The sequence below is a fragment of the Biomphalaria glabrata genome, chromosome 1, assembly GCF_947242115.1.
Source record: "Biomphalaria glabrata chromosome 1, xgBioGlab47.1, whole genome shotgun sequence".
NCBI lineage: Eukaryota > Metazoa > Mollusca > Gastropoda > Planorbidae > Biomphalaria > Biomphalaria glabrata.
The window spans coordinates 37,636,974-37,661,905 of record NC_074711.1 but is presented as its reverse complement, the minus strand read 5'-3'; the positions used below and the strand labels follow the sequence as shown (position 1 = coordinate 37,661,905).

Below are 24,932 nucleotides of genomic sequence, written 5' to 3'. Positions count from 1 at the left end.
TGTCAAGAAAACTACTTAGATCTAATAGATTTTAGATCCCTAGTAAACAGATATGTTCCGTAAGGTTGTTATTGCCTAAGTGGTATAAGTGGTATTGGATATAAAAACTCAACTACCTAAAAAAATGCTTCCAAGAAAATGTGTCCCAAATAACCTCTGACAATAAGTCCGACCTCTGGACTACATTGGAATTCACTAACAGAAGTGACAAACGCGAGCAACTGGCACCTAAACCAGTAACTTTTAGGCTGGCTACCAATCTAGGAGAAGGAAAGCTCAAACCTCTGCTGCAGTTATACCCAAACATGGGAGAGGTTTCGTGAGTCAACCCTACTGCAAATTAGGAGCCGGTGACCTAAAGGCAGCTTGCATCACAAAGTGCTACGCTCCGGAGACATCTATGGCACCGCTGATCCAACACTGTATGGTCACATTGCGTTCTTTACTTACGCAGGTTTGCATCTCATTTCTATGATATGATCCATACCCATAGACCGAGAAAATAAATAAATAAATAAATAAATATATATAACAATAGAAAGTAAATTAAAAAAACTTTTTTTCAAGACAGTCATGATCATTGTCTTCATGGCAGTCTATAGGATAATGACCGGATGTTACCTCACCAACTAATTTCACGGGTACTGTCTTGGAATAGGTTCCTTGTATGCTGGATCTGTAGGGCAAATTTTTAAGTAATGTCGTGGATGTGACCAACTTCCGACACCAGATAATCGCAGGCCTAGAGATTTCAAGAAAATTGTCTTTTTTATTGTTAGCCACCTTATTCATACCTGCAGACAAAGCAATAGACAGACTTAGTCATACACGTGGACAAATGAATAGACTTAGACCTAGTCATACCTGCAGACAAAGCAATAGACAGACTTATTCATACATGTGGACAAATGAATAGACAGACTTAGTCATACATAGGGACAAATGAATAGACAGACTTAGTCATACATGTGGATAAATGAATAAACAGACTTAGTCATACTTGCGGACAAATGAATAGACATAGACCTAGTCATATCTGCAGACATTAGAAAGGTTTATGACGCAATCTCTAGGACATAACTCGACATTGTGGACACTCTTTAATCTATTAGAACAACATTTTTTTCCACAAAGTACAAATTAGCTGCATGAATGTTTGTGTTTTAAACGTTGCCAACACAAAATACAATGTATGTAGAACTATCTTGTTTGTTGTTGCCGGTATAGGTAAGGAATAATAGAATTCACGGGCCAAAGCTAAGTGGGGGGGGGGATGTTAAAATGCGGGCCATTATAAAAAAAAAGTTAAAAAAAGGGGAATCAACGTACTATATAATATATAGCCTGGGGACAAATAAACTGGTCTAGACGGTGGGTCATCAAAATGTTGGTAAAAGTCTAGCATACGTGAACAACAACTAGTTGTGTCTAGATCTATGAATGTTCATTTCTGAATTTGTGGTGTTTTTTACGTTTCAGACTTGACTTCTGCTCTCATTCAAATGCCAGGAAAGATGACGCAAATTACAAGCTCAACATGACCAGCTTATAGTTTTTTCGCCTCATAACCGAACACAACAGAATGAGCTGAAAATTGGGATGAATGAATTTGGCGGAGTGTCTTCAGAGAATAGCAACCTATCTTTCAAAACTGCATTCTCCTTTGAGATCCTCGAACAAGACACAGGCCCAAAAACACTCATATAGAAGAAAACTATATGTGATTATTGGTCAAGTCATCTGAACCCTCCAAAATAATAAAAAGAATATAGCAGAAGAAGAAAGATTATTACATCATAGCCCCCTGCAGGACGGAAAGGGACGTTAGTGGGAAGAAATGGAACTCGGGACCATCGTAGCAACAGTCCGCAGTGCATACCACACGACCATATAACTGCTGAATTTCTTGCATTGTTTTCTTGATGTCTTTCATTTGAAATGTAAAATAAAATTTAATAAAATGAAAGGCAACATTTCTCCAATTCCAGACATAATAGCTGCATCGGTCCTCCTTACAGATTTAACTTCCAACGACAAAACAGAAGTGGCCTCTGCCGTGTGAATGTATTATATCCTGACAGGTTCCATAAAACAACAATGGACGCTCAGGGTTGCGGTCACTTCCGCGTTGACTCTGTCATTAAAGGTATTAATTGATTTATCCATCAATATACATTTAATTTGTAAAGTGAACCGACCCTTTCAATCACAATTAATTGTAGGCTATTAGGCTATGTAGAGAGAGTTCTGAAGTCCAGTTCTCAACAAGGATAATATACATATAAATTAAATAGATTTGAGGTAAATAAAGACATTTATGTGGAATAGTTATTAATTCACACTTTATAGTAAAATTTAATTAGCTACATCTTATAGGTCATAGGAAATCAAGGCCATATACTGCTTTTGAAAGATACAAAACATTAAAACATTAGTTCAGCGTTGCCCTAGGCTGTGGATATTTAGAATCTTGATTCCAATGAGATTAAATGAATATGGACATTGGAATCTAGATCTGGAATAGGCCTATTCTAAAATAGTACAAAATCTTTTCTTATGAAGAGGTCTAGATTTAAAAGCATATCATCATCTGGATCCTCTTTTCTTAAAAATGGTCAAGATATCTAGACCTCTCGAGATCTGGTCTGGATCTTGATCTAGCTTAGAATCAAACATTTCTTTTTCCATTCTTACACAACATTTGTAAATAAATAGATGTAGATTTAGAACCAGGGGCGGACTAGGTGTCAAAATCGGCCCCGGGCGTTTCTATGCAATCCGTTCCCCAAATTACATGCCATATCCTCAAAATCATTCTGCTAAGTTTAACAATGTAATGAAATCTGGGTTTACGTGACATAATGCTTTTCTACTACTAGGTAGCCTGCACGGTTCGCTATTTAGCAAATTATTTCATGATTTTGTTGTTTAACTATTTGGAATTACTAAATGACACTTGAAATTGAACCTTTTATAACGTGCTACCGTATACGCCTATGTTAACAACTATGTACTTGATATTCACATACAAAGCTTGTTAAGATCCCCTCTCAACGAACTATTCACTGCCACATCGGTTATGACCAAATGGAATACTTGTAGAACGTTTTTATCAACAGCCATCACCATGACATTGTCTGCCATTTGTCGTGCTGCTTCTCAGCCACTTCTTGACACATCTGTAACGTGCAGTGACTTCGTTCTCAAGCTCCTTGCGTACAAGACAGTATAATTACAAAATGCACACCTGTCAATACATTTTACATCTTTAAAATTCTGTACCCGGCATCTATAACAGCAAGTATCGCATCATCTGCAAGTTCTCCTCGGATTCGGTTTCACTCCTAGCAATGTTCTCGGGCATATGGAATTAAATGTAGAAATCCAACTCTTCATCCTCAATTCTTTTGTCTGCCCACCTCACAAGGTCATCTGCTGCTTTCTTCATAACTTTTAAATCCTGTTTGAGGGTCTACATCTTGGCATTTGCTACAAACACAATGTTATTTGCTCTTAAAGCATCAATGTCATTTGCTTAAGGTAATTTAATATCCTCGTGGAAAGCAGATACTGTCAAGTTCGTTTTATATTTTAGCAAGGTCTCTATGTATTTCTGTTTAAGTCTACATCTTCGTTGTCTTGACATTAGATAGACTCATCCGTTATAGACTCATCCCAATATATTCACACCAACATGAACTTTATATGAAATATAGGCCTTATGTTGCTGAGTGTCTAGGCCCTATAAGGGATGAAGCCAATAAGAAGAAACACTGTATACGGATGTAGGCTTTTACATTATTTCGGAAAATTAGTCCCCCCCCCCTAATACACTGTAGAGTCTGTACATCACGACGTCCTGACTGCTCCTTTTATACAATCTTTAGACAATTTAATACAAGTCTTAGTGGCATCCATGTGGCTCTTTCACATCCATGTGGCTCTTTCACATTCATGTGGCTCTTTCACATTCATGTGGCTCTTTCACTGGCCTACCAGCCCAATAAGGCACCGGCCTAGAGGGCTTTTGCCCGAATGCCCATATAGCCAGTCCGCCCCTGTCTAGAACTAATCTATCATCTAGACTCTAGACATCTAAATCTATAGATTTTTTTCTTGATCTAGACTTTGAGATTCAATAAAATCAAATTTCGTAAAAGTAAAAAAATGTATTTTAAAAGTACATTGAATTGATCTAGACATAACGAAACTCTAGACTAAGATCTGATGCAACACCTGAATTACTTACTTCAATATCGAGACGGTCATGCATACGCGACTAATTAAATAGCAATTAAGTTAGGCTACATTCAGTGTGACTTGCTCAAATTACGGGATTATCCGATCCAATGAGCGCAGCTTCAATTTATTTTATTTGTAATATGACCTCCACTTTTATTTCGACAAACAAGTCCCCCCCCCCTTTAACTTTAAAAAATTCATGGTTACCAAAGGATTATCAAGATAAAACTTCATTAACTGGGCGACGGGTGGTTCAGACTTAAATTGAGAATAATTACAAACAATTGATTTGTTCTCAGTTATCCCTGTCTCTTTGCCTCATGTTGATGAGGGGATGGCTGCAGCTTGGACAGAGTAGCCGTAACCTCCATCAATAGCGATAGGCATAAGATGATAGATAGATAGATAGATAGATAGATAGATAGATAGATAGATAGATAGATAGATAGATAGAATTAGATTTATAACGATGTCCAGGTTTACTTCAGACGGCCTTTACTGTTTGCCTCTGTGTGACATTCAGAAGGATATTTGACTGAAGAGCTTATTAGTTGCAACAATCTCAGTGTGTGTCCAGAAAGCCAATGTGCTAGTGTGTCAGCTACATATACATATATATGCATATATCAGTGTGTGTCCAGTAAACGTTTGTGTCTTAGTGTGTCAGTGTGTCTGCTATATAAATATATCACAGTGTGTCCAGTTTATCTTCTCGCTGTATCTACATTATTGACTTACAACATGACATTATTAGAGCTTGTCTGAGATTGTTTGCCAAAGGTCAGACATTGTGATAGTAACATAATCATTTGTCTTAAAATGTTAAACGAAAAATAAAAATCAGAGATCGATAATTTTTCGCTGCAAGTGAGAAAGTATATTAATTCTGGGGTTAAAAAAAAAGATTATTGAATCGCACATAGGCTAGTGTTTGACATTAATTGGTTATAGCTTGTTTTGTTTACTGAAAGTCTTTCAACAACCCCTCCCTCCCATTCTACAATCTTAACATGTCAAACTACGCGATTGAATGGTATTGAACTAAAACAATCCGTGGAGGTGACACGTATTGAGCACATTTTAACAAGGGAAGCCGCGGCAATATTTTTCAGGCAAAACGCCTTTCACTCAGTTCGTCTCTACCTCGCCCATTTAACGATTGGATATTGATGCTATGGAGGTCTGATCACTCACAGCAAGGGGTGTCATTGGAGAAGATCGATAGCCAATAAAGTACGCATGCCGTAAATGGCGCAAAGGGGAAAGGTTTGAAGAGGAGGGGAGATGGGTGGCATATCTTGAGTTACGTGCAATTTAATTCCCCATATTGATACAGTCACTCACATCCATTGGAAGAATTAGACTCCACTTTTAAGCATTTCTTTTCCAGTGATATAAAGAATAGGATTTCTTGTTGTCTTCAGACCAGTTCATCGGTTTTCTTGTAGACATGTAAATGGGCCAATAGTTGTCAGACGTAAACAATGACTCTTCACATCACAATTATTTGTACAGTATACAAATGAGTCTTTTAATGTTTCCAAATGTCGTAGATTACAGTCCTACGTTTTTCTTAATATGAACTATCAAGTTTGGATAATATAGGCCTAAAAAGGTTTGTAGCCCATGAGTTAGTAGAGTTTAATTAAGTTTATCATGCAGGGCTATATTTAGCTCACAGATCTGCGTAAGACTTATAAAGTATTTCTTTATCTTTTATATATTGTTATTTTAAAACATAAGATTCAGATAAATAATGTTTCTACAGTTCTATTATTTTCAAATGTCTCAGACTAGTTTTTCTTTCAGAAGGTCTAGAAGTCACTTGTTCTTGACTTGTTTTACAACATCTAACATTTTTCAGATGTTTCTTCGGAATTGAAGATGTTAACAGTGTTGACCAAAACTGCCGCAGCACGAATTAATTGAACCTAAGACACTCGATACGACCTTCCAGAGCGTACCACACACGACCAATCACCCATCCATATATAGCCCTGTGTGAAAGTACACATGCACTATGTGCAAACGCAGAACTTCTTTCCAGGGCTTTTGACAGAAAACTTTGGGCCGTTACGATGATTATGTTTAGTTTTCAGTTTCTTATTATTCTTATATTTAAAAAAAAGTGTGATTATTTTAGGATTAGCAACATCTAAAGCTTTCTCAACATTGGACACGTGAATAGATTTTAACATTTGATCTTATCCTTAAAGACTTATTTAAACTTAGAATTTGACTCTTTATCATCTATGGTGCAAAAACCATAAATAGCTTGGTTATTCCGGTGTGCAGACAAATAGGAGGGTTGGGTTTGAATGGGTATATTCTAATTTTAGGTGCACAATTCAGCACTGAAAAATTACATTTTATAAGCTCTTGCGTTCTTAGCGGTTTTTTTTTTAATTTAGAGGGTAACATTAAAGTTCAATCTTCTTTGACATTGTTTCTTTTATCAAAATAATCTTCATTTTGTCTTATTTATAAATGTTATCTTTGATTGTTCTTTTAAGGCAAGGAACTTCTCAGCTGGTACAACTATAATGTCCACTAGAAAACTTTCCAACAAAGTGTTCGCTCTACCAGCTTCTCACCAGACCTACAATTTATCCCCTTCCGATCATTCTCAATGCAGCACATACAAAGGCTTCCCGTCGCGGGCATCAACTTTTATCAGCACGTTCAAACAAAACCAGAGGATCAGTTTCACCAGGGAATGGTTCTACGAAGAAATGGCCGTGGTCCCAACAATGGATATGAGTTTGGGCAGCAATGTCCCAAAGAGGCAGTGTCTCTTGCGTCCACTCAACTACGCCTCCGATCCGTGCCCTGTCTGTGAACACGTCTTCCGATACAGGGATAGAATTGTTGACCCTAGACCAAGCTGGACGTCCGCGAAAAGCAAGATAACCAGGCCCCTTACAGTTCCTCCCAATTCAGACGGAGAGATGAAGAAGTGTCACCAGAACTGTGCATTACACCCGAGGATGCATGATGTAGAAGATAGTAGGCAATATATGCTTAGGTCAGCAACATCCAACAAGAACTCTTCAACTAAGGAGTCGAAGAAGGACGATGGCTACGAAAAAGATGATCGTGCACAAGACGAAGAGAGAGATACCAAAAGTGGGTGTGTCGTTCTATCCAGCAGCAGTGGCTCTGGCGAAGAAAAGGAAGAACACAAAGAAACTTCAGACAGCTTGCAGATTCTGGCTGAGAGATTGGACTATGTCAGAAAGACAAACCAGGTTCTTAAATACTACATGGCAAGAGACGACGATGGACTGGTGTTACCTTCGTTGAGAGACATTGAGATTCCAACTTCAAGTTCCTGCATGAAAGAAAGTTACCTTCGTTGAGAGACATTGAGATTCCAACTTCAAGTTCCTGCATGAAAGAAAGTTACCTTCGTTGAGAGACATTGAGATTCCAACTTCAAGTTCCTGCATGAAAGAAAGTTACCCTTGAGAGACATTGAGATTCCAACTTCAAGTTCCTGCATGAAAGAAAGTTACCCTTGAGAGACATTGAGATTCCAACTTCAAGTTCCTGCATGAAAGAAAGTTACCTTTGAGAGACATTGAGATTCCAACTTCAAGTTCCTGCATGAAAGAAAGTTACCTTTGAGAGACATTGAGATTCCAACTTCAAGTTCCTGCATGAAAGAAAGTTCCTTTGATTGAAACTTAAATTAAAGCTTGTCTATCATCGGTACAAAATGTTTTCAGTGACTTAACACTTAACTGTGGCGAGTTTATTTTAGAAAAGATTTTTGGTTCTCTAACTGTAGGTGAAGTCAGTTTTGTGTTTTCCCCTTCTCACATAACAAATTTAATTTAACAGAGAAAACAAATGAACAAGTTATTTAGTATACCTGAATTATTTAATAAAAAAATAGCTTGGGTTGTGTGTTAAAATGGGGATGTCAAAACTTTAAATGTGTATAGTTGGATGGAGTATTTTTATCATAAATTGCTTATTGAGGAATGGATAGATGTCTCTATTTTCGCTCCTTAACTTATCACTCCTGGTTGGTTGGCCGATGGACTCTGGGCTGGTCTTCTTGTAGAGAGTTGAGGCCAGTTGAGGCTCATATAAATTTACAGTCTGTAGCGAAGGTAGGGGGAGGGGGATATGCCCTAGGCAGTCGGCAGTGGGTAGTAGTTAGCCGTGGCCGAATATTGGGCAGTTGATACTGGGCAGTAGGCGCTGAACACTGGGCAATAACGCTTGGTTGAGGTATATAATTAAACAATCAACACATGCGTAAACATAGCCCATTGATAATAATATGTTGATGATAAAATAAAATGTTACATACTTAAATAATATTATGAATGCAAAATAATACATATATGCATAATTTATATAAACAACCTACCTCAGTTGTCTACAAGTTACAGGAGGCTTATAAAATAGAAGCAAAGTTTAAGCTTTGCCTGCTTTAATGAAGCAATCTATTTTGTGCTGAGGGTGTTTGATTTCTATTATCTTATATAGATTGAGCCGAACTTTTTTTTAGAGCCGGGTTTAATAGATTTGGAGGATTTTAAATCTTGGTTTTAAAGTATGAAAGTAATTTACCCGCACCCATTAATTTGTTTTAAAGCTAACCAATGATAACTACAGAGGGGTCCAATTTAAATTTGTAACAAGGGGTTAAGTGAGGTGGTAATGGGGAAAGTTGTATTGTCCCCATAGGACAGAAGAGGCCACCAATACGTAAAGGGCGGACGTACCCTACATTAGAAGGGAGGGTGTAAATATCCATTTCGTTGGCGACCTCGCTGCATGCGAGGGTGGTGGGGTGGACAAAGTGGTATAGGTGATGAGTTCTCTGAACATTTATACACCAGGTTAGAGATTGGGTGATAAATGGAAAATAAATTCTTACAGCAAAGCTTTTTGTTCGTTTACGTCACGTGACAGGAACATGAAACGAATAAATGTACGGTAGCGATAACACACGCATGTTCCATTAATAGCTTAAAAACATATGTGAATTCAACAGGTTAATTTTATGGTTTTATACTAGTCGACCCGCGGAGTAGCATACGACGCTTTTTGCCGGAAGTATTCAGTATGTAGGCAGCGTATTGTTGAGCAGAGTGTATGACTGTGCTTCCGTGAGTAAGAACGACGTCACCATAGTTATCCCAATGTTCGCAAACAAAGCTTACAGCCATCTTGCGAAGCTCGAGAGCAACAGTTTCGTTGATGCCATTTTTTCAGAAATATGCGACTGATAGAAATAAATAGTTACCTGACGCAAGAATTTCGACTACATTGAAAGACCTGTTGACTCCATGAAATATATGTGAAGCGGTGGCCATGGTGAGGAAACGAAGGGTAATACTTAGGGCAAAATCAAAACAACGCTACAGAACAAAACATGCAACTATTTTAATGACACCTGATATTGACGTGTGTAAAAAATACACACATAAATGTAGTCAAATATAGAATGTAAAGTGAAAGATTACTTGTTTCCCCCCCCCCCCTTTTTTTTCTGAGGCTCACTCTCTTTTCACCGCGAAAGTTATGTGGGGTAACTCTAGTCCGACTTGCAGAAATAAAACAGTTATCTTTCCTTGACATTTTCGTGGTGTCCCACAAGGTTGGGCCACAAAGAGATGTTAATCTAGTAATTCATGTGTTCGTTTAAATGTTTACTTCTTCATTGGATAGTTTAATTTTTTTTATTTAATTCTTTTATAAACTATGTTCATCTTATAACCTCATGAGGTCTGTTGGTCTGCTGGTTGTATTTTTTATCCGAACAACTCATTTCATTAATTATTTGTTCATTTATCAGCTTTTTAAAAATATAAACCTTTCAAATCTATTTTTAATATTTGCATGAAGGATTTTTCTTATATTTTCTTTTAAAATGACTCATCTCGTAGTATTTATAATTGTTCCATATTTATTTTAACCAATTTAGAAACCAGTCTAACACATTGTCAATATTGTATGTTTTCACATAGTTTACCATATAAGGCCAAAAGTGATTGAATCTAACCTCAATTGAGGCTCAAAGTAAACAAATGGTTAAGTACATAACCTAGATTTAACAATTAGAAGAGAATTATTATTTAGACAATTTTTAAACATTAATATCTGTTTACAATATTGAGACTAATATTTTCTGCCGTTAGAAAAGAAATCTTTTCACTATAAAAGTTTATATTTCGTCTAACTGCGACGTGAGGTTGTTCTTACGACACGCAGGAAGTGACTAGAGAATTCAATCAAAACAGCTGGCTGCATTTATATATATATATATAGCTGAATATATAGATGTCTATCCAGTATACCTGACCAGACAAATATTCCACTTCCGTTTGGCCTGCTCTCTATGTTTTGGCGCATCTACCTAGATGCTTTGTATGGTGCGTCGTTTGGGTTATTTAATGAATTCACAACTGTGGGAAAAAATCACCAGATTAGTCTTACATAGTCATCAAAATTACAAATCTTTTATCAGAAGGGTTAGTGTCACACTCGACTAAACATCATCCAGTAAGACGGTTAAATAGGTCACAGTAGATTAACAAGCTAAATATAAGAAAAAAAAAAAAAAAAAAAAAGCAAATAGAAGAGAAAGAACTGCACATTTACAGTCATATATATATATATATATATATATATATATATATATATATATATATATATATATATATGGGGAAAGTAAAAGCGATTAGTTGGCCTCATTTCAACCTGCTCATTAACCTTTGGCTAAATTAAAAAGATGACATTAGGATCTGCTTAATAGATCACAAGGTCTAAAAGGGGAACTTTTCTCTTTTCTCTATGTTGCATCGAGACCCATTGTTAATGATTGTTTCTACTTATCCAGAATCCAATGAGGTAATTAATTCATTTGGGATTTGGCACCAGATTATTGAAATATAGGTTGTCAAGTACCCATTCAGGACTCAGAGGCGCCCCAAAGAGCCCGAAATAAAGAATCTTCTTCAGGATTCGATAGAATGGTTGTATTATTGTGAAATAAAGTCACAACGTCAATGTGCTTAACTTCTGAGAAATAATTGAACAAAATATTACGTTATTTCATGTGATTCTCTATGAATAAATGGCTGCTTTGATTTTGCAGTTTCAACTAATTTTCTTTCCAAAACTTTCTTTTAAATAAACGACACTAAATACGTTTAGTTTTACACTCTTTATCTCTTTTTGTTTTCAACTCTAATTACCAGTTTGTTTCCCCAATACATCAAAAAGGGTAGAAAAACAAAATAACCTTTGCTCCTATATACCGTGTTAAAAACAAAAATTACTATTTAGTTTTTCTTTCGATTTTTAATGATTCAGGGTTTCATTTTAGTTCTTTTCATATTGTCACGTAACGAACTTACACACAGGCATTTCATGTCATATGTTCTGATACCACATAAACTTTAGTTGAGTAGATCATGGTCACTATTCATTGAAATATTGATGACAAGTTATGACCAAGTGAATCATTTCCTTCACTAGTATATGATGTTACACTATGACTTTATATTGATTTGTAAACTTTGTAGGTCGTTTTTCCCCCACTATGATTTATTTATAAGAAAGCCGAGTACCCAGACACAAAAGGTGGAGCATTAAAGTCTAGGAAATATTGATTAGAAATAAACAAAGGTTATTGTTGAAAACAAGATGTAAATCGCTTTGTAAATTAATCATGGCACTTAAAACGTTTGACGAATCTATGAAATAGCGGAAAATAGAATCTAATCGCGGAAATTTATGACCATAGATAAGTGAAAAGTGAATTATATATTTAAAAGAAAATTTCATACACTGACATGAATTCATAGAAATGACCCACATAAATCCATAATATACAGTAACATAGAAAAAGGAGAGAAAGCGATTTGGAGAAAGGGATCCTAAGAAACAACAGAAACAAAAAGATGGTGATAGCGACAGACTTTGAAATAAATAGACAAAGTAGTCAAGGGCATTAATTGAGAGATCACTGAAACCAAGTAGATCTGATACTCTTAAGCGAGAATTTCTTGTATGTGTGTATGTATATAACATTTTATTTCGAAAACAGCTCTAACAATTTACTTTAACATTTCAAGGTATGTGTATATTAATGAGAAAAATATCTCAACTCATTTGCCGGATAGAGTAAAGTCGAGGTTGAACGTTATATCGGTTCACTAGCGGATCCATAACTTTGGAGTGGGGGGGGGCGATTTTTTCCAAACCACTAACCCTAACGCCCATTAAACCCTAACCCTATGCATAAACGTGCCTACAGCACACATACACACACACACACATATATATATGAGAATACAAAAAGCAGCATTTCTGAACCTTCTGCGAAAAACAAAACAACTGGGGCAGCGCTATAAGGTTCTCTTGTGGGGTTCGGGGCTAGAGCCCCGACGACAAAAGCTTTTTCTTGCTTTTTTCACTCCAGAAACGTATTCTCCTGACATCTACAGCTCATTGTTCATCAATGCAGTTCGGGGCGAAGCCCTGACGCCAAAAGCGTTTTGTTGTATTCTTCGCTACAGAAACGCATTCTCCTGACAAGTGCAGCTCATTATTCATGAATGGAGTTCGGGGCGAAGCCCCGACGCCAAAAGCGTTTATTGTATTCTTCACTGCAGAAACGCGTTCTCCTGACAAGTGCAGCTCATTATTCATGAACGGTGTTCGGGGCTAAGCCCCGACGCCAAAAGTGTTTTCATGTATTCTTCACTGCAGAAACGCATTCTCCTGACAAGTGCAGCTCATTATTCATGAATTGAGTTCGGGGCAAAGCTCCGACGCCAAAAGCGTTTTCTTGTATTCTTCACTGCAGAAACGCATTTTCCTGACATCTACAGCTCATTATTCATCAATTTAGTTAGGGGCGATTCGCCCCGACGCCAAAAGCGTTTTCTTGCTTTTTTAACTGCAGAAAAGTATTCTCCTGACATCTACAGCTTATTATTCATCAATGGAGTTCGGGGCGAAGCCCAGACGCCAAAAGCGTTTTCTTGCATTCTTCACTGCAGACACGCATTCTCCTGACCTAAAGCTCATATATTCCTATTATTAAAAAAAGGACCTTTTGAATAATGTTTTACTTGAAAAATATTCTTATATGAATTTATAGGCCCTTAATACATTGCAAATAAAACCGATTAGTTCCTTGAAAAGATAAAATACCCCACATATTTAGATTTTGGCTTTGAGGATTGCCGCCGAAAAAAAAATTTTGATAAATAATATTCAAGAAAATTAAAGTATAAATTGTAAGTTATAGTCCCAAATTCATTTAACTCGAAAAATATGATAAATTCATGTGAAATGAGATAAACTCTGTCTGGAAATGGGAGGGGCGGTAGAGTGAAATTGATTAATCCTCGCTCCTTTAATAATTTCTGTTAATGATTGAATTTGGCATTAAAGGATAGGGTTGGGGCGACTCGATAAAAGAATTTAATTTATAGTATATATAAATTATATTAGTGACAGATTTTTTTTAATTTTGTAATTTCTTAACTATAATACAAAAAGAAAAAGTATTGATTTGTCCGATGGGGGAAATACGATTGCATGTATCGCCCCTCCCACCTGGTACAAGCCTTTTTCATTTAAATTTACTAATGATACAATTTGAGATTAGAGTGTGGTACGACATAATATACAATGGGTCACATATCAATAAGTAGTTTATATTATATAGATATTCAACTAATTTTATTCACAAACTATGATTCTCCACAAAAATAGGACCTCCCTCCCTAGCACTTAGAGGGCTAGAGTGAGGAGGGCAGTACATGCAATCGCCCTCCCCCTAACCCCACCGAATCGGCCAAGATACCTGAAGGGGAGCGACATAATATAAAATTTAACTAATTTCGTTCACAAACTTTGATTTCTCCATAAAAACGGACCCCCCCCCCCCACTCAAAGGGTTTAGGTGGGAAGGGCAGTAGAGGTATTCGCCCCCCCCCCCCACCAATCTGTAAACAGGGAACGACATAATATAAAGATCGGTTAAAATATCAATAACAAGTTCAGATAATATAGATATTTAATTGATTCTGTTAGCAAGCTGTGATTTCTACAAATAAATTGGACCGCCCCCCCCCACTCGAAAGTGTATGGGGGGGGGCGGGATTGATACCATCGCCCCCTCCTGACCCTACCAATTCGGCCAACATACTAGAAGGGGGGCGAAATAATATAAAAATAGGTTGAAATATAAATAATTAGTATATATTATTAACATAAGTAATAAATTCGTATACATATTGTGTGAATTCTATAATAAAATTCTCCCGCCCCCCCCCCGGGGGGCGATCGCCCCTACCGACTCCCCCCTGGATCCGCCAGTGTATCGGTTTGAAAATGTCTCATTATCGAACGACTAATTTTGGCTAGAATGTTTTATGAATGAAATTTTCTATATGACGTCAAAGGGACAAAACTTGACACCGCTTACGTCACTAGGCTCACAGCAGTACACTAAGACATTTCTTCACAAACAAGAACAGCTTTTTATTGAATCAATGAATCAATGGCCTAATTAAACATTTGCGCACCATCTTATTGTAGATTGATGTATTATGAAACTATGGAAGAAAAATAATGAAATTAAATTTGTTGATTAGTTATTGTGTTTTAAAGGCTTTATAAATTGTTTACACTTTAATTGTGCTGGTGAATTATTGTAATGTGGTCAAGCTACTGTCCCATACCAAAACATAGGAAATGGTCATAACACAGCTTCACTACGCCTTACTTGCACACACTGAACATGATACCCAGGGCCGGACCTAACATGTGCAGGGCCCTATGTGAAATGGATTGTGCGCGGCCAAGTCAGGGTAGGGATAAGGATAATAAGTGAAAATTAAGATTTTGTATTAGAAAACAAATTCGTCTTTGCTTTACATTTTTATTAAATGAAAGCTGACAATACCGTTTTTTTTTAATCGCGCGTAGGATTGACATTTACCATATTGATTGACACCCCAAAATGACAATTTTGTCTATTTTAAGGACATTTCTATGAGTTTTCGGGAGATTTTAATAATTTCAGGAGATTGCCAGGACTTGTTCGTATATTTTGCAATTTCACCTTGAAAACAAGAATACCACGGGAACCCTATTATAAGTTATAATGGTTTCATTTAATAATTTACATCTAGAATTAGCGCAGGGTTATGAAAGTTTGGGGCCCATTGAGGCCCTATATGTTGCAGTAGCCTAAAGCTGGCCCTAATGATTTCCAGCTCGCTGTCAACGACCTTTCATTACGCTGCTGCCTCTTTTGGTTTACTTATAAACCTCGGTAAAACGGAATTCATGTTCCAGAAGTCACCCAATTAAACCTACTCAGCCCAAAGATCACCGCGCATACAACAACTTCACATATCAGGGAAGCATAGTATCAAATGACGCATTGCTTTAAAAGGAGGTTGATATGAGATCAGGGATAGTCGTGCTTTTGGACGCCTCCAAGCGAGAGCGGTGAAATAAATCGTCCGGCTGTCTACAAAACTCAGTGTCAACCAAGCAGTGTTTCTCTCAACCCCTCTTTGTGGATCTGAGACGTGAGTACTTTATAGAAAGCAACCTAAACTTCTTGAACGCCTTCACCAAAGATATTTGCATAACATCATGGACATATGGTGGCAAGACCCAACTACAAACAGTGATATTCTTGCAAAATGGTATGAACTTCTTATAGTGCAGGGCACTTATCCCGTTTGGGGGACGAACATATGCCAAAGGCAATCTTTTTTTTAGTGAGCTAAAAGATGGTCGGCGTAACAGAGATGCCCCACAATAACGCTTCTTTAGAATACTAACGCCATGTTTTTAATACTAACGCGACGTTTTTAATTCTCTTAGGAAACAATGCGCCATTTTACTTTATTACAAGGTGCACGTTTTACACTATAACGTAGAGATTTTGCATCACTTGATGCTTTGTACTAAAGCCATAATGAATATACTAATCGCAATATTAAATTCTGAACGTAACCAGTTTAGAAGCTACTCTGCAAAAACTTTCTTCCAAGCCAATAATAACCCAATAGTTTTACGCAAAAGATGCAATGTAAAACGTTACGAGGTGAGCTGTGGTTTTCTATACTGTTGGAGGGACTTAAGAGACTTTCTGTTCTAATCGCCATGTACAATTACATTGAGAACTACTAAAACGAAAAAGCAACTCTTCTATTTGATAGTCTTTACCCGATCGTTCATTTCGTAATTTCAACAATATTTCCAAAATGAATTCGGGTTTAAATCCTTCCTTAACAAATTATGCATCCGAGCGAGGCTCGGTCACCTGATACTAAAATTTTATTTGCGCTACAATTGAAATATTTTGTGTTGTTGTAATCATGCATCATGTAATCATGTATGTAATCCTATAGGTAATCCTGAATGACATATTTAAACTTTGCAAATGATTTCGTAATAAAACCAAATTCAATTTTATTTCCTTTCCTTGCCCCGAAAAAGTACATTTTTTTAAATTGACCCCATCTACCTATGACATGTGTAGTAGAATATTCGAATTTTTCAAACATATTATTATTATAGCTTTTATATAGCGCTATTTTCATGCTTATAGCATGCTCAGAGCGCTTTTTGGTCCAATCTCATTTGTGGACCGGTTGGGGGGAGGGGGTATCTAGGAGTTGGTTTTCCGTGCTACCTTCTAGGTAGCCAAGCCAAGTTCAAGCGCACTTGGCCTCTCGACCATAAAGCCCGAGTTGTTTTCAACGACACAGGAACCGGTTCGCCATAGATCTGCACGGGTATTTTTTTTTAACACTTGGCACAAACGGAGCACCGTACAACTTGTGCCAAACCAAGGGTTAAATCAAAGCAGGGGTGAGCACGGAAATGCATGGCCCGAATGGGAGGCAACATGGCCGCTGTAGCGGAAGATGAGTAGATTCTTTCATATGTTATTTTCTGCACTCACCGTATTTTTGTGTTTCACTTTTCAACCACTTCTCAACGTCTGGATTTCATGGGATGTAACTGACCATTTCAATATCACTCTCCAGAGATGGTAAAGTAAGTTATTAACTCCTAGATCTATATTTACATCTACTTTCTATCCCTCATTTAGAGTTTTGTTTTAAAACTTAGATCTAGGTCTTAGATCTAGAATCTGTGTTTTTCATTTTGTGCTGCACATTTTATAACACATTTTGGCGTGATTAGGTTAGCCTAGATCTACTTTGTTCCCAGGGTAGACTGTTGAGCAGGTCTTACACACTGGCTCTATGTGTGTGATCTGATCGTTTGGTGTGTTCAGACTGTTGCACACCAAAAAAAAAAAAAACAACAACTCCTGTGCATGTGCTGGTACACAGTGGCTTTTAATGTTCTACATGGTCAATGACATAAACTGTAAATAATTTAGAACTTTACCTACCTGTTAAGAATTGAATCTAAGTTCCATCTAAACTTTTGCGATATTGATCTATTCGCATGTAATTACACGGAATTATCTATTTATTTTTTAATTGTATTATTTTTTATGTCTCCTCTCTCTTATTATGAAGGTATAAAGTGTGGTCTTCAAACCTCTTTATTAATTTTGTGGAAAATTATAATAACCTTAAAACTTATCTTTACATTTCATATATAATCGTTTAATTTATAATGAAGTGGAAATTTTTAAATCAAATTACATCTTATTAATGTCTGTGAAAATATCAGTGAGATCAAACCTGTTTTTGTTTCTTAGTCGCTCAAATCCTTCACAGATGATAGAACAACTGAATGACATTTTGTGAAAACAGTTGTCCACATTTTACAATATAGAAAAAAAAAAGTTAAAAGAATGTAAAGATGTTCTAACTTAATTAAGAAACTGAAACAGACACAAAATAGAGCAGTGAGATTCATAACAAACGAACATTCACATTTGAGTAGAGTAACACCTTTAGTAAAATCACTAAATTTAGAAAGCCTTCAGGACAGAAGACTTAGAAGTAATGTAGCAATTATACATAAAACACTGAACCGTAATCTTCAATACAAAAACAAAATTTAATAAAATACTCCGAAAGACAAAGATAAAGGCACATTCCTTGTTCCATATGCTAGGACAAATTTGTACAAATGCTCTTTCTTCCCTAGCGCTATTAGAGCATGGAATGGGTTTCCTGAGCTAGCCAGGAAAACCAGAGACTTGGCAGAATTTAGCTCATTGGTTAATATGCATGACTAAATGCATGACGCGTAGCAGGTAATCATCTTCTTTTTTGAAGTAACTTCTGTATTATATAATATAAGATAAATGAAGAACCTTTTTGAAAAAAAAATAAATAATTGACTTAAATAGATTAGCAGCAATTATTATACATTTTTTCCAAAACATTACTTCACGCCACTGTCACACAGAAATTAAAAGCTTCATCGGGTCTAATTATAGCTCATTCAATTCAAGAAGAATTAATTGTTTCGGCCACATTAAGTTTATAGACAGCTTTTTTTTTCAATTTAAAGTTTTTTCTTTGTTTTCTGTTTGTCTTTAAAATGTTTATTTCTTTGTTCATTCCTAAAAAAGGGATAAAAATATTTCTTGTACCTACATTGTTCAACAAGATTTTAGTTAAAACTGTTCTTTAAATTATGAGTTAATTATCGAAACAAATTTTTTGAGTCTTTCTGACGTGCAGAGCTTTGTGTAGATGTATTGCCTACAAATATATTTTAATGTACTTGTGTTTCTGCTTTTCATGAAAGTTAGAAGTGTAGTGTATCGTTTTAACTGAATCTTACGCTGTTGAACGATTCTAAGTTTTGGCATCATTCACATGAATGGCTGTCAGTGGACAGTGTATTGGTTAGTTGTCTGGTGTTAAACTTAGTATCTCCACTAGATGCCATAAATCAGCCATAAATCTGGATTGGTGACATCCAGCTTAAACTTACTCCATTCGCAAAGCGTTCAGAAGTAAACTGTAAGATTTGTAACATCCTGCTAAAAGTTACCCCATTCGCAAAGCGTTCAGAAGTAAACTGTAAGATTTGTAACATCCTGCTAAAAGTTACCCCATTCGCAAAGCGTTCAGAAGTAAACTGTAAGATTTGTAACATCCTGCTAAAAGTTACCCCATTCGCAAAGCGTTCAGAAGTAAACTGTAAGATTTGTAACATCCTGCTAAAAGTTACCCCATTCGCAAAGCGTTCAGAAGTAAACTGTAAGATTTGTAACATCCTGCTAAAAGTTACCCCATTCGCAAAGCGTTCAGAAGTAAACTGTAAGATTTGTAACATCCTGCTAAAAGTTACCCCATTCGCAAAGCGTTCAGAAGTAAACTGTAAGATTTGTAACATCCTGCTAAAAGTTACCCCATTCGCAAAGCGTTCAGAAGTAAACTGTAAGATTTGTAACATCCTGCTAAAAGTTACCCCATTCGCAAAGGGTCCACAAGTAAACGCTGAGATTAGTGACATCCTGCTAAAACTTACCCCATTCGTATAAAGACTATAAAGCTTTATATTTAGTGAAGGGAGACCACAGTTGAAGTGCGGCCATGTTCTCTCATTATTGTAAGGTTTATCTCCCTTTTATGTATGCAATAGAGTTAACCCATTACCATTAATTGATTAAATATTTTGTTTATTGATTCATATTTGTTTTTATCGACAATGAATAATTTCCACTTGATCTGAGAATGGAAATAGGGAGAGAACAAGTTGTAAAAGAATCCGCCCTGACAGACAGACGAGTAATTTAATAAAAACTATATTGACCAGGGGTAACTAAAAAAAAAAATTAACGACGAGGATGGGATTCGAACCCACGCGGGGAGACCCCAATGGATTAGCAGTCCATCGCCTTAACCACTCGGCCACCTCGTCTTGATAACACATTATACTGGTCTTTTCTTTCACCTTTATTTAAGGGTCTTCTTAGTAAAGGTCATTTATAATCATTATCATTGGCTTACTGGCAAGCAAAACAACTTGCAGGAGGTCACAGACACTGGGTCACTAGATGCACGGGGCCAGCCTCATGTATGCGTCAAACTTGTTTCTCTGTGACAAAAGAAAATGCATGTACGACTGACCGAGACATAATAAATGTGTGCGATTAGAAATATTGTGACCAATTGTTTTTGTTTAGCTTGAAATGGAAGCTGTGGAAGGGAGAGGGAAGAAGGGGGGGGGGGTTTCTTTGTGAATGTTTACGTGATCGTTTTTTAAAGGCATAAAAAAATGTTTCACTTAGGGCTCGAGTCCTCAAGGGGACTAATTCAACTTATACCACCACATCTTTCAAGTACGATTTCTTTCCCTTGTTCAAGAAACCAAACAAAATAATTAATTACAATTAGTTAATTAACTATATTTTTTTAAAATCGATTCTTGTTTTCTCGGGTAAAAGAAGTAATGGGGCATAATTTCAGCTAAATCCAAGACTGGGTGTGGGAAATAAGATGCACAAACTTTATACCACACAGACAGACAGAGTGAGTTAATAAACGCTTTGTACAAACTACTAATAACCTTGACGAAGACTAAAAATCGTAAAAAGTAAAGGAATATCATGAAACATACATCCAAGGGACTTAGTCGTACGACTTGCCAACCTTCATTACATTACTCTCCTGTGGCTGACTCCAATAAATGTAAGACATCAATGAGAATGAGGATTAGAGATGAATCCTGAAAATGAAATTAAATTTGATAATGATGCAATGGCAGTTGTTGAATTAAGCCACAAAGAGTTTTTACCAAACAACTTGACCTGATAATTCAGCCACATCCTGGCAGGGGAAAAAACAGCAACAACAACAAAATAACAACAAAAAACAACAAACAAACAAACAAAAAAACAACAAAGAAAGCAAATTATCGTTATGTATTTTCATTATAGACACCATTATTCCTTCATTAACTATAAGTATTATTATTATGGCCAGCTTTTTTCCCTTCATTTCCTATTGTAATCTGTTTTTCTAAAGTCTGTCATAATTTAATAAATAACCATACACGGTTTAATGTATTCATTTAGTTTCATAGGTTGTTTTTTGCAACTGTTCCTTTTTTTAATTGTCTCTTGGCACTATTTTCCGTCGTATTCTCTAGTAATGATGCATACAAGTACTGTACTTTTTAAATCAAAAACATTTCCGAAACATTTTGAGACTCTTCTGTATATCCAAATAATATTCATCAAGCTCTTTACTCATACTCAATATGGAAAGATAAAGGCATAGCCCTCGGCACACAAATCAGAGTGATGCGCTCACTGGTCATGGCCACATTCTTATAGGCCTAGCGAGTCTTGGATGCTGACAAATAAGAGAGGAGAATCCTAGCAATGGAGTTGAGATGCTACAGGAAGATCGTAGCAATGGAATTGAGATGCTACAGGAAGATCGTAGCAATGGAATTGAGATGTTACAGGAAGATCCTAGCAATGGAATTGAGATGCTACAGGAAGATCCTAGCAATGGAATTGAGATGCTACAGGAGAATCCTAGCAATGGAATTGAGATGCTACAGGAAGATCCTAGCAATGGAATTGAGATGCTACAGGAAGATCCTAGCAATGGAATTGAGATGTTACAGGAAGATCCTAGCAATGGAATTGAGATGCTACAGGAAGATCCTAGCAATGGAATTGAGATGTTACAGGAGAATCCTAGCAATGGAATTGAGATGCTACAGGAGAATCCTAGCAATGGAATTGAGATGCTACAGGAGAATCCTAGCAATGGAATTGAGATGCTACAGGAAGATCCTAGCAATGGAATTGAGATGCTACAGGAAGATCCTAGCAATGGAATTGAGATGCTACAGGAGAATCCTAGCAATGGAATTGAGATGCTACAGGAAGATCCTAGCAATGGAATTGAGATGCTACAGGAAGATCCTAGCAATGGAATTGAGATGCTACAGGAGAATCCTAGCAATGGAATTGAGATGCTACAGGAGGATCCTAGCAATGGAATTGAGATGCTACAGGAAGATCCTAGCAATGGAATTGAGATGTTACAGGAAGATCCTAGCAATGGAATTGAGATGCTACAGGAGAATCCTAGCAATGGAATTGAGATGCTACAGGAAAATCCTAGCAATGGAATTGAGATGCTACAGGAAGATCCTAGCAATGGAATTGAGATGTTACAGGAAGATCCTAGCAATGGAATTGAGATGCTACAGGAAGATCCTAGCAATGGAATTGAGATGCTACAGGAAGATCCTAGCAATGGAATTGAGATGTTACAGGAAGATCCTAGCAATGGAATTGAGATGCTACAGGAGAATCCTAGCAATGGAATTGAGATGCTACAGGAAGATCCTAGCAATGGAATTGAGATGCTACAGGAGAATCCTAGCAATGGAATTGAGATGCTACAGGAAGATCGTAGCAATGGAATTGAGATGCTACAGGAATATCCTAGCAATGGAATTGAGATGCTACAGGAAGATCCTAGCAATGGAATTGAGATGCTACAGGAATATCCTAGCAATGGAATTGAGATGCTACAGGAAGATCCTAGCAAAGGAATTGAGATGCTACAGGAAGATCCTAGGTATCACATTTAAAGACTTCATCACAAATCAAGAGATTAGAGACAGGGTTATTATAGCGACTTGACCCCACGATGACCTGCTAACTACTGTCAAAAAAAAAAACGCAAACTAAACTCAATGGCCATACTACAAGTTCTTCGGGACTTGTAACTACCTTCCTTTAGGATAACAGTACCAGAAGAAGTGGACATGGAAATCAGTTTGGGTGTGGGTGCCACCCTTGACTGTCCAACACCACTGACAATAGAAAATTTGACAACAGTGTTCTTGGTACGCAGATCCATTGAAACAACTGTGGCCAAAGATGAACTGTCTTCACGAAACTAATTGTAGTATAAAGTTCACATTCGACCGAGCTTTTACGTGGTCTTCTAATTCAACACTAAAAAGCAACATGGCTGTCACAACCAGAAATCCTGTCCACTTAACTTATTTTAGACTCCCCACCCCCTCCCCAATCTGCGAATGAGCGATTTAGACTGTTTCAAAATATCACAAGGATGAAACACAATTGAACAGAGCCAGCCTTAGATTTTTGGAGATCCTAGGCGAAGCGGATGGGAGGCCCCCACATTAAAAGCAAACGACTAAGAGCGAACAATATGCAATACGTCCTGTATCTAGATCTAAATCAACAAATAAAAATGCATAAAGTGCCGATAACCCTAATATTAATATACGATATGGACAACTCTTGATCAACTAGAAATGACGGTAGAGACAATGGTCTTCTAACATACATAATCTAACAAGTAGATTTAAACATTCGTAAATAGACCTTCAATAAGAGTAGAGACTTAGAGCTAGGCTACTAGACACGGAGCCATAGGGTACTGTTATAGTCGAGACTTAGAGCTAGGCTACTAGACACGGAGCCATAGGGTACTGTTATAGTCGAGACTTAGAGCTAGGCTACTAGACACGGAGCCATAGGGCACTGTTATAGTCGAGACTTAGAGCTAGGCTACTAGACACGGAGCCATAGGGTACTGTTATAGTCGAGACTTAGAGCTAGGCTACTAGACACGGAGCCATAGGGTACTGTTATAGTCGAGACTTAGAGCGAGGCTACTAGACACGGAGCCATTGGGTACTGTTATGTTTGAGACATAGACATATATAAATAGACTGGACGATAAAGTAAAAATTATTATGGGAAACATTTGGGAAAAGATAAGTTTGTATGAGTTATACAGCAGTTATGAGCAGTGTAAAATTAAAGTATTTATAGTTTGTTTTTTTCAGCCATAACCTATATAATTGATAGAACCCCTTCTGTATTATTATATCTCTAATCGTGCCTACCAAATCTAATAAATTTACATAATTAAAATAATTATAAATAGTTTTAAATACTAGATTTAGATCTAGTCTATATAAATACTATAGTAAAAAAATACTACTTACTACTAGCACTATACTACTATACTATAAACTATAATTGTAATCTGTACATATAGTCTAGTCTATAGTCTAGTCTATAGTTAGTATATAAATAGTCTAGGACTAGATTGTCACTAGATTTATAATCTAGACTTATACTAGATCTAGTCTATAGTCTGCATGCATAGATGATAGACTGACTAGTTTAATAGTTAGTAGTAAAAAGTATGAAAAGTATTAGACATAGTTATTACAAATATTAGTCATATTATTTAGATTTAGATCTATCAATATTAAATTAGTGACAGTCACAGTCACAGTGATACTGAATTATTCTGACTTACTGAAACTGAAAGTTACTGTGTATAATATTCAATTTTTTTTCAACCTTTAGAATTTATCCTTGGCCTATCGTACTACGATCATTAGAGCACGTTCTGCTCATTTTCTTTGACTTTTTTGACTAAAAACTAATTCTAACAATTTGAATCGATAAGAAGACCGCCATACATTAATAAAGAAGCCATGTCAACAAACATAGATCCACATCACAAACCTATATATATTTTTGCCTATGTCTATGATTATGAAACAAATGCAAAATATTGGGAATATGGCAGTTTTGTACTTTTCAAAACTAAAGATCATAATTATATATTGGCTGAAATGTTAGTCCTAGAATTTATAGCTCAATTGCCGCCATTTTTTTTTCACATAGATATAGTACATAAAACATATTTGACTTCCCCCAAATA

The 24,932-nt window shown here is 36.6% G+C and overlaps 3 protein-coding genes and 1 non-coding gene across 9 annotated transcripts in view; 2 read left to right on the top strand and 2 right to left on the bottom strand.

Annotated features, from left to right (window-relative positions):
• The window catches only part of LOC106068690 (uncharacterized), a 20,940-nt gene extending 3,613 nt beyond the window's left edge, over positions 1 to 17,327 (bottom strand). The window contains exons 1-2 of one of the 5 annotated variants that reach the window (XM_056035066.1): positions 17,210 to 17,327; positions 627 to 794 (exon numbers count right to left, since the gene is read on the bottom strand). In XM_056035066.1, the coding sequence (XP_055891041.1) occupies positions 627 to 792 (166 nt within the window). In that variant the 5' untranslated portion in view covers positions 793 to 794; positions 17,210 to 17,327. Of the gene's footprint in view, positions 1 to 621; positions 795 to 3,247; positions 3,528 to 4,249; positions 4,286 to 17,209 lie in introns of those variants that run through there. The other 4 variants (XM_056035056.1, XM_056035073.1, XM_056035046.1 and 1 more) reach the window with 4 other exon arrangements.
• On the top strand, positions 5,513 to 8,297 carry LOC106068687 (uncharacterized). The gene is made up of 2 exons (XM_056035108.1): positions 5,513 to 5,857; positions 6,756 to 8,297. The coding sequence occupies exon 2, from the start codon at positions 6,786 to 6,788 to the stop codon at positions 7,599 to 7,601; it is 816 nt and encodes a 271-aa protein (XP_055891083.1). The 5' UTR covers positions 5,513 to 5,857; positions 6,756 to 6,785; the 3' UTR covers positions 7,602 to 8,297.
• LOC106068686 (uncharacterized) overlaps positions 17,164 to 24,932 on the top strand; it is a 24,680-nt gene continuing 16,911 nt past the window's right edge. The window contains exon 1 of one of the 2 annotated variants that reach the window (XM_013228143.2): positions 17,164 to 17,299. The gene's annotated coding sequence lies outside the window, so the exon portion shown is untranslated. Of the gene's footprint in view, positions 17,305 to 24,932 lie in introns of both variants that reach the window. The other variant, XM_013228141.2, reaches the window with a different exon arrangement.
• Trnas-gcu (transfer RNA serine (anticodon GCU)) lies at positions 20,028 to 20,109 on the bottom strand. The gene has a single exon. It is a non-coding gene; the product is annotated as a tRNA-Ser (tRNA).

Excerpts from the sequence above, each read along its gene's own strand:
- LOC106068687 (XM_056035108.1), top strand. The coding sequence starts at position 6,786 with ATGTCCACTAGAAAACTTTCCAACAAAGTGTTCGCTCTACCAGCTTCT.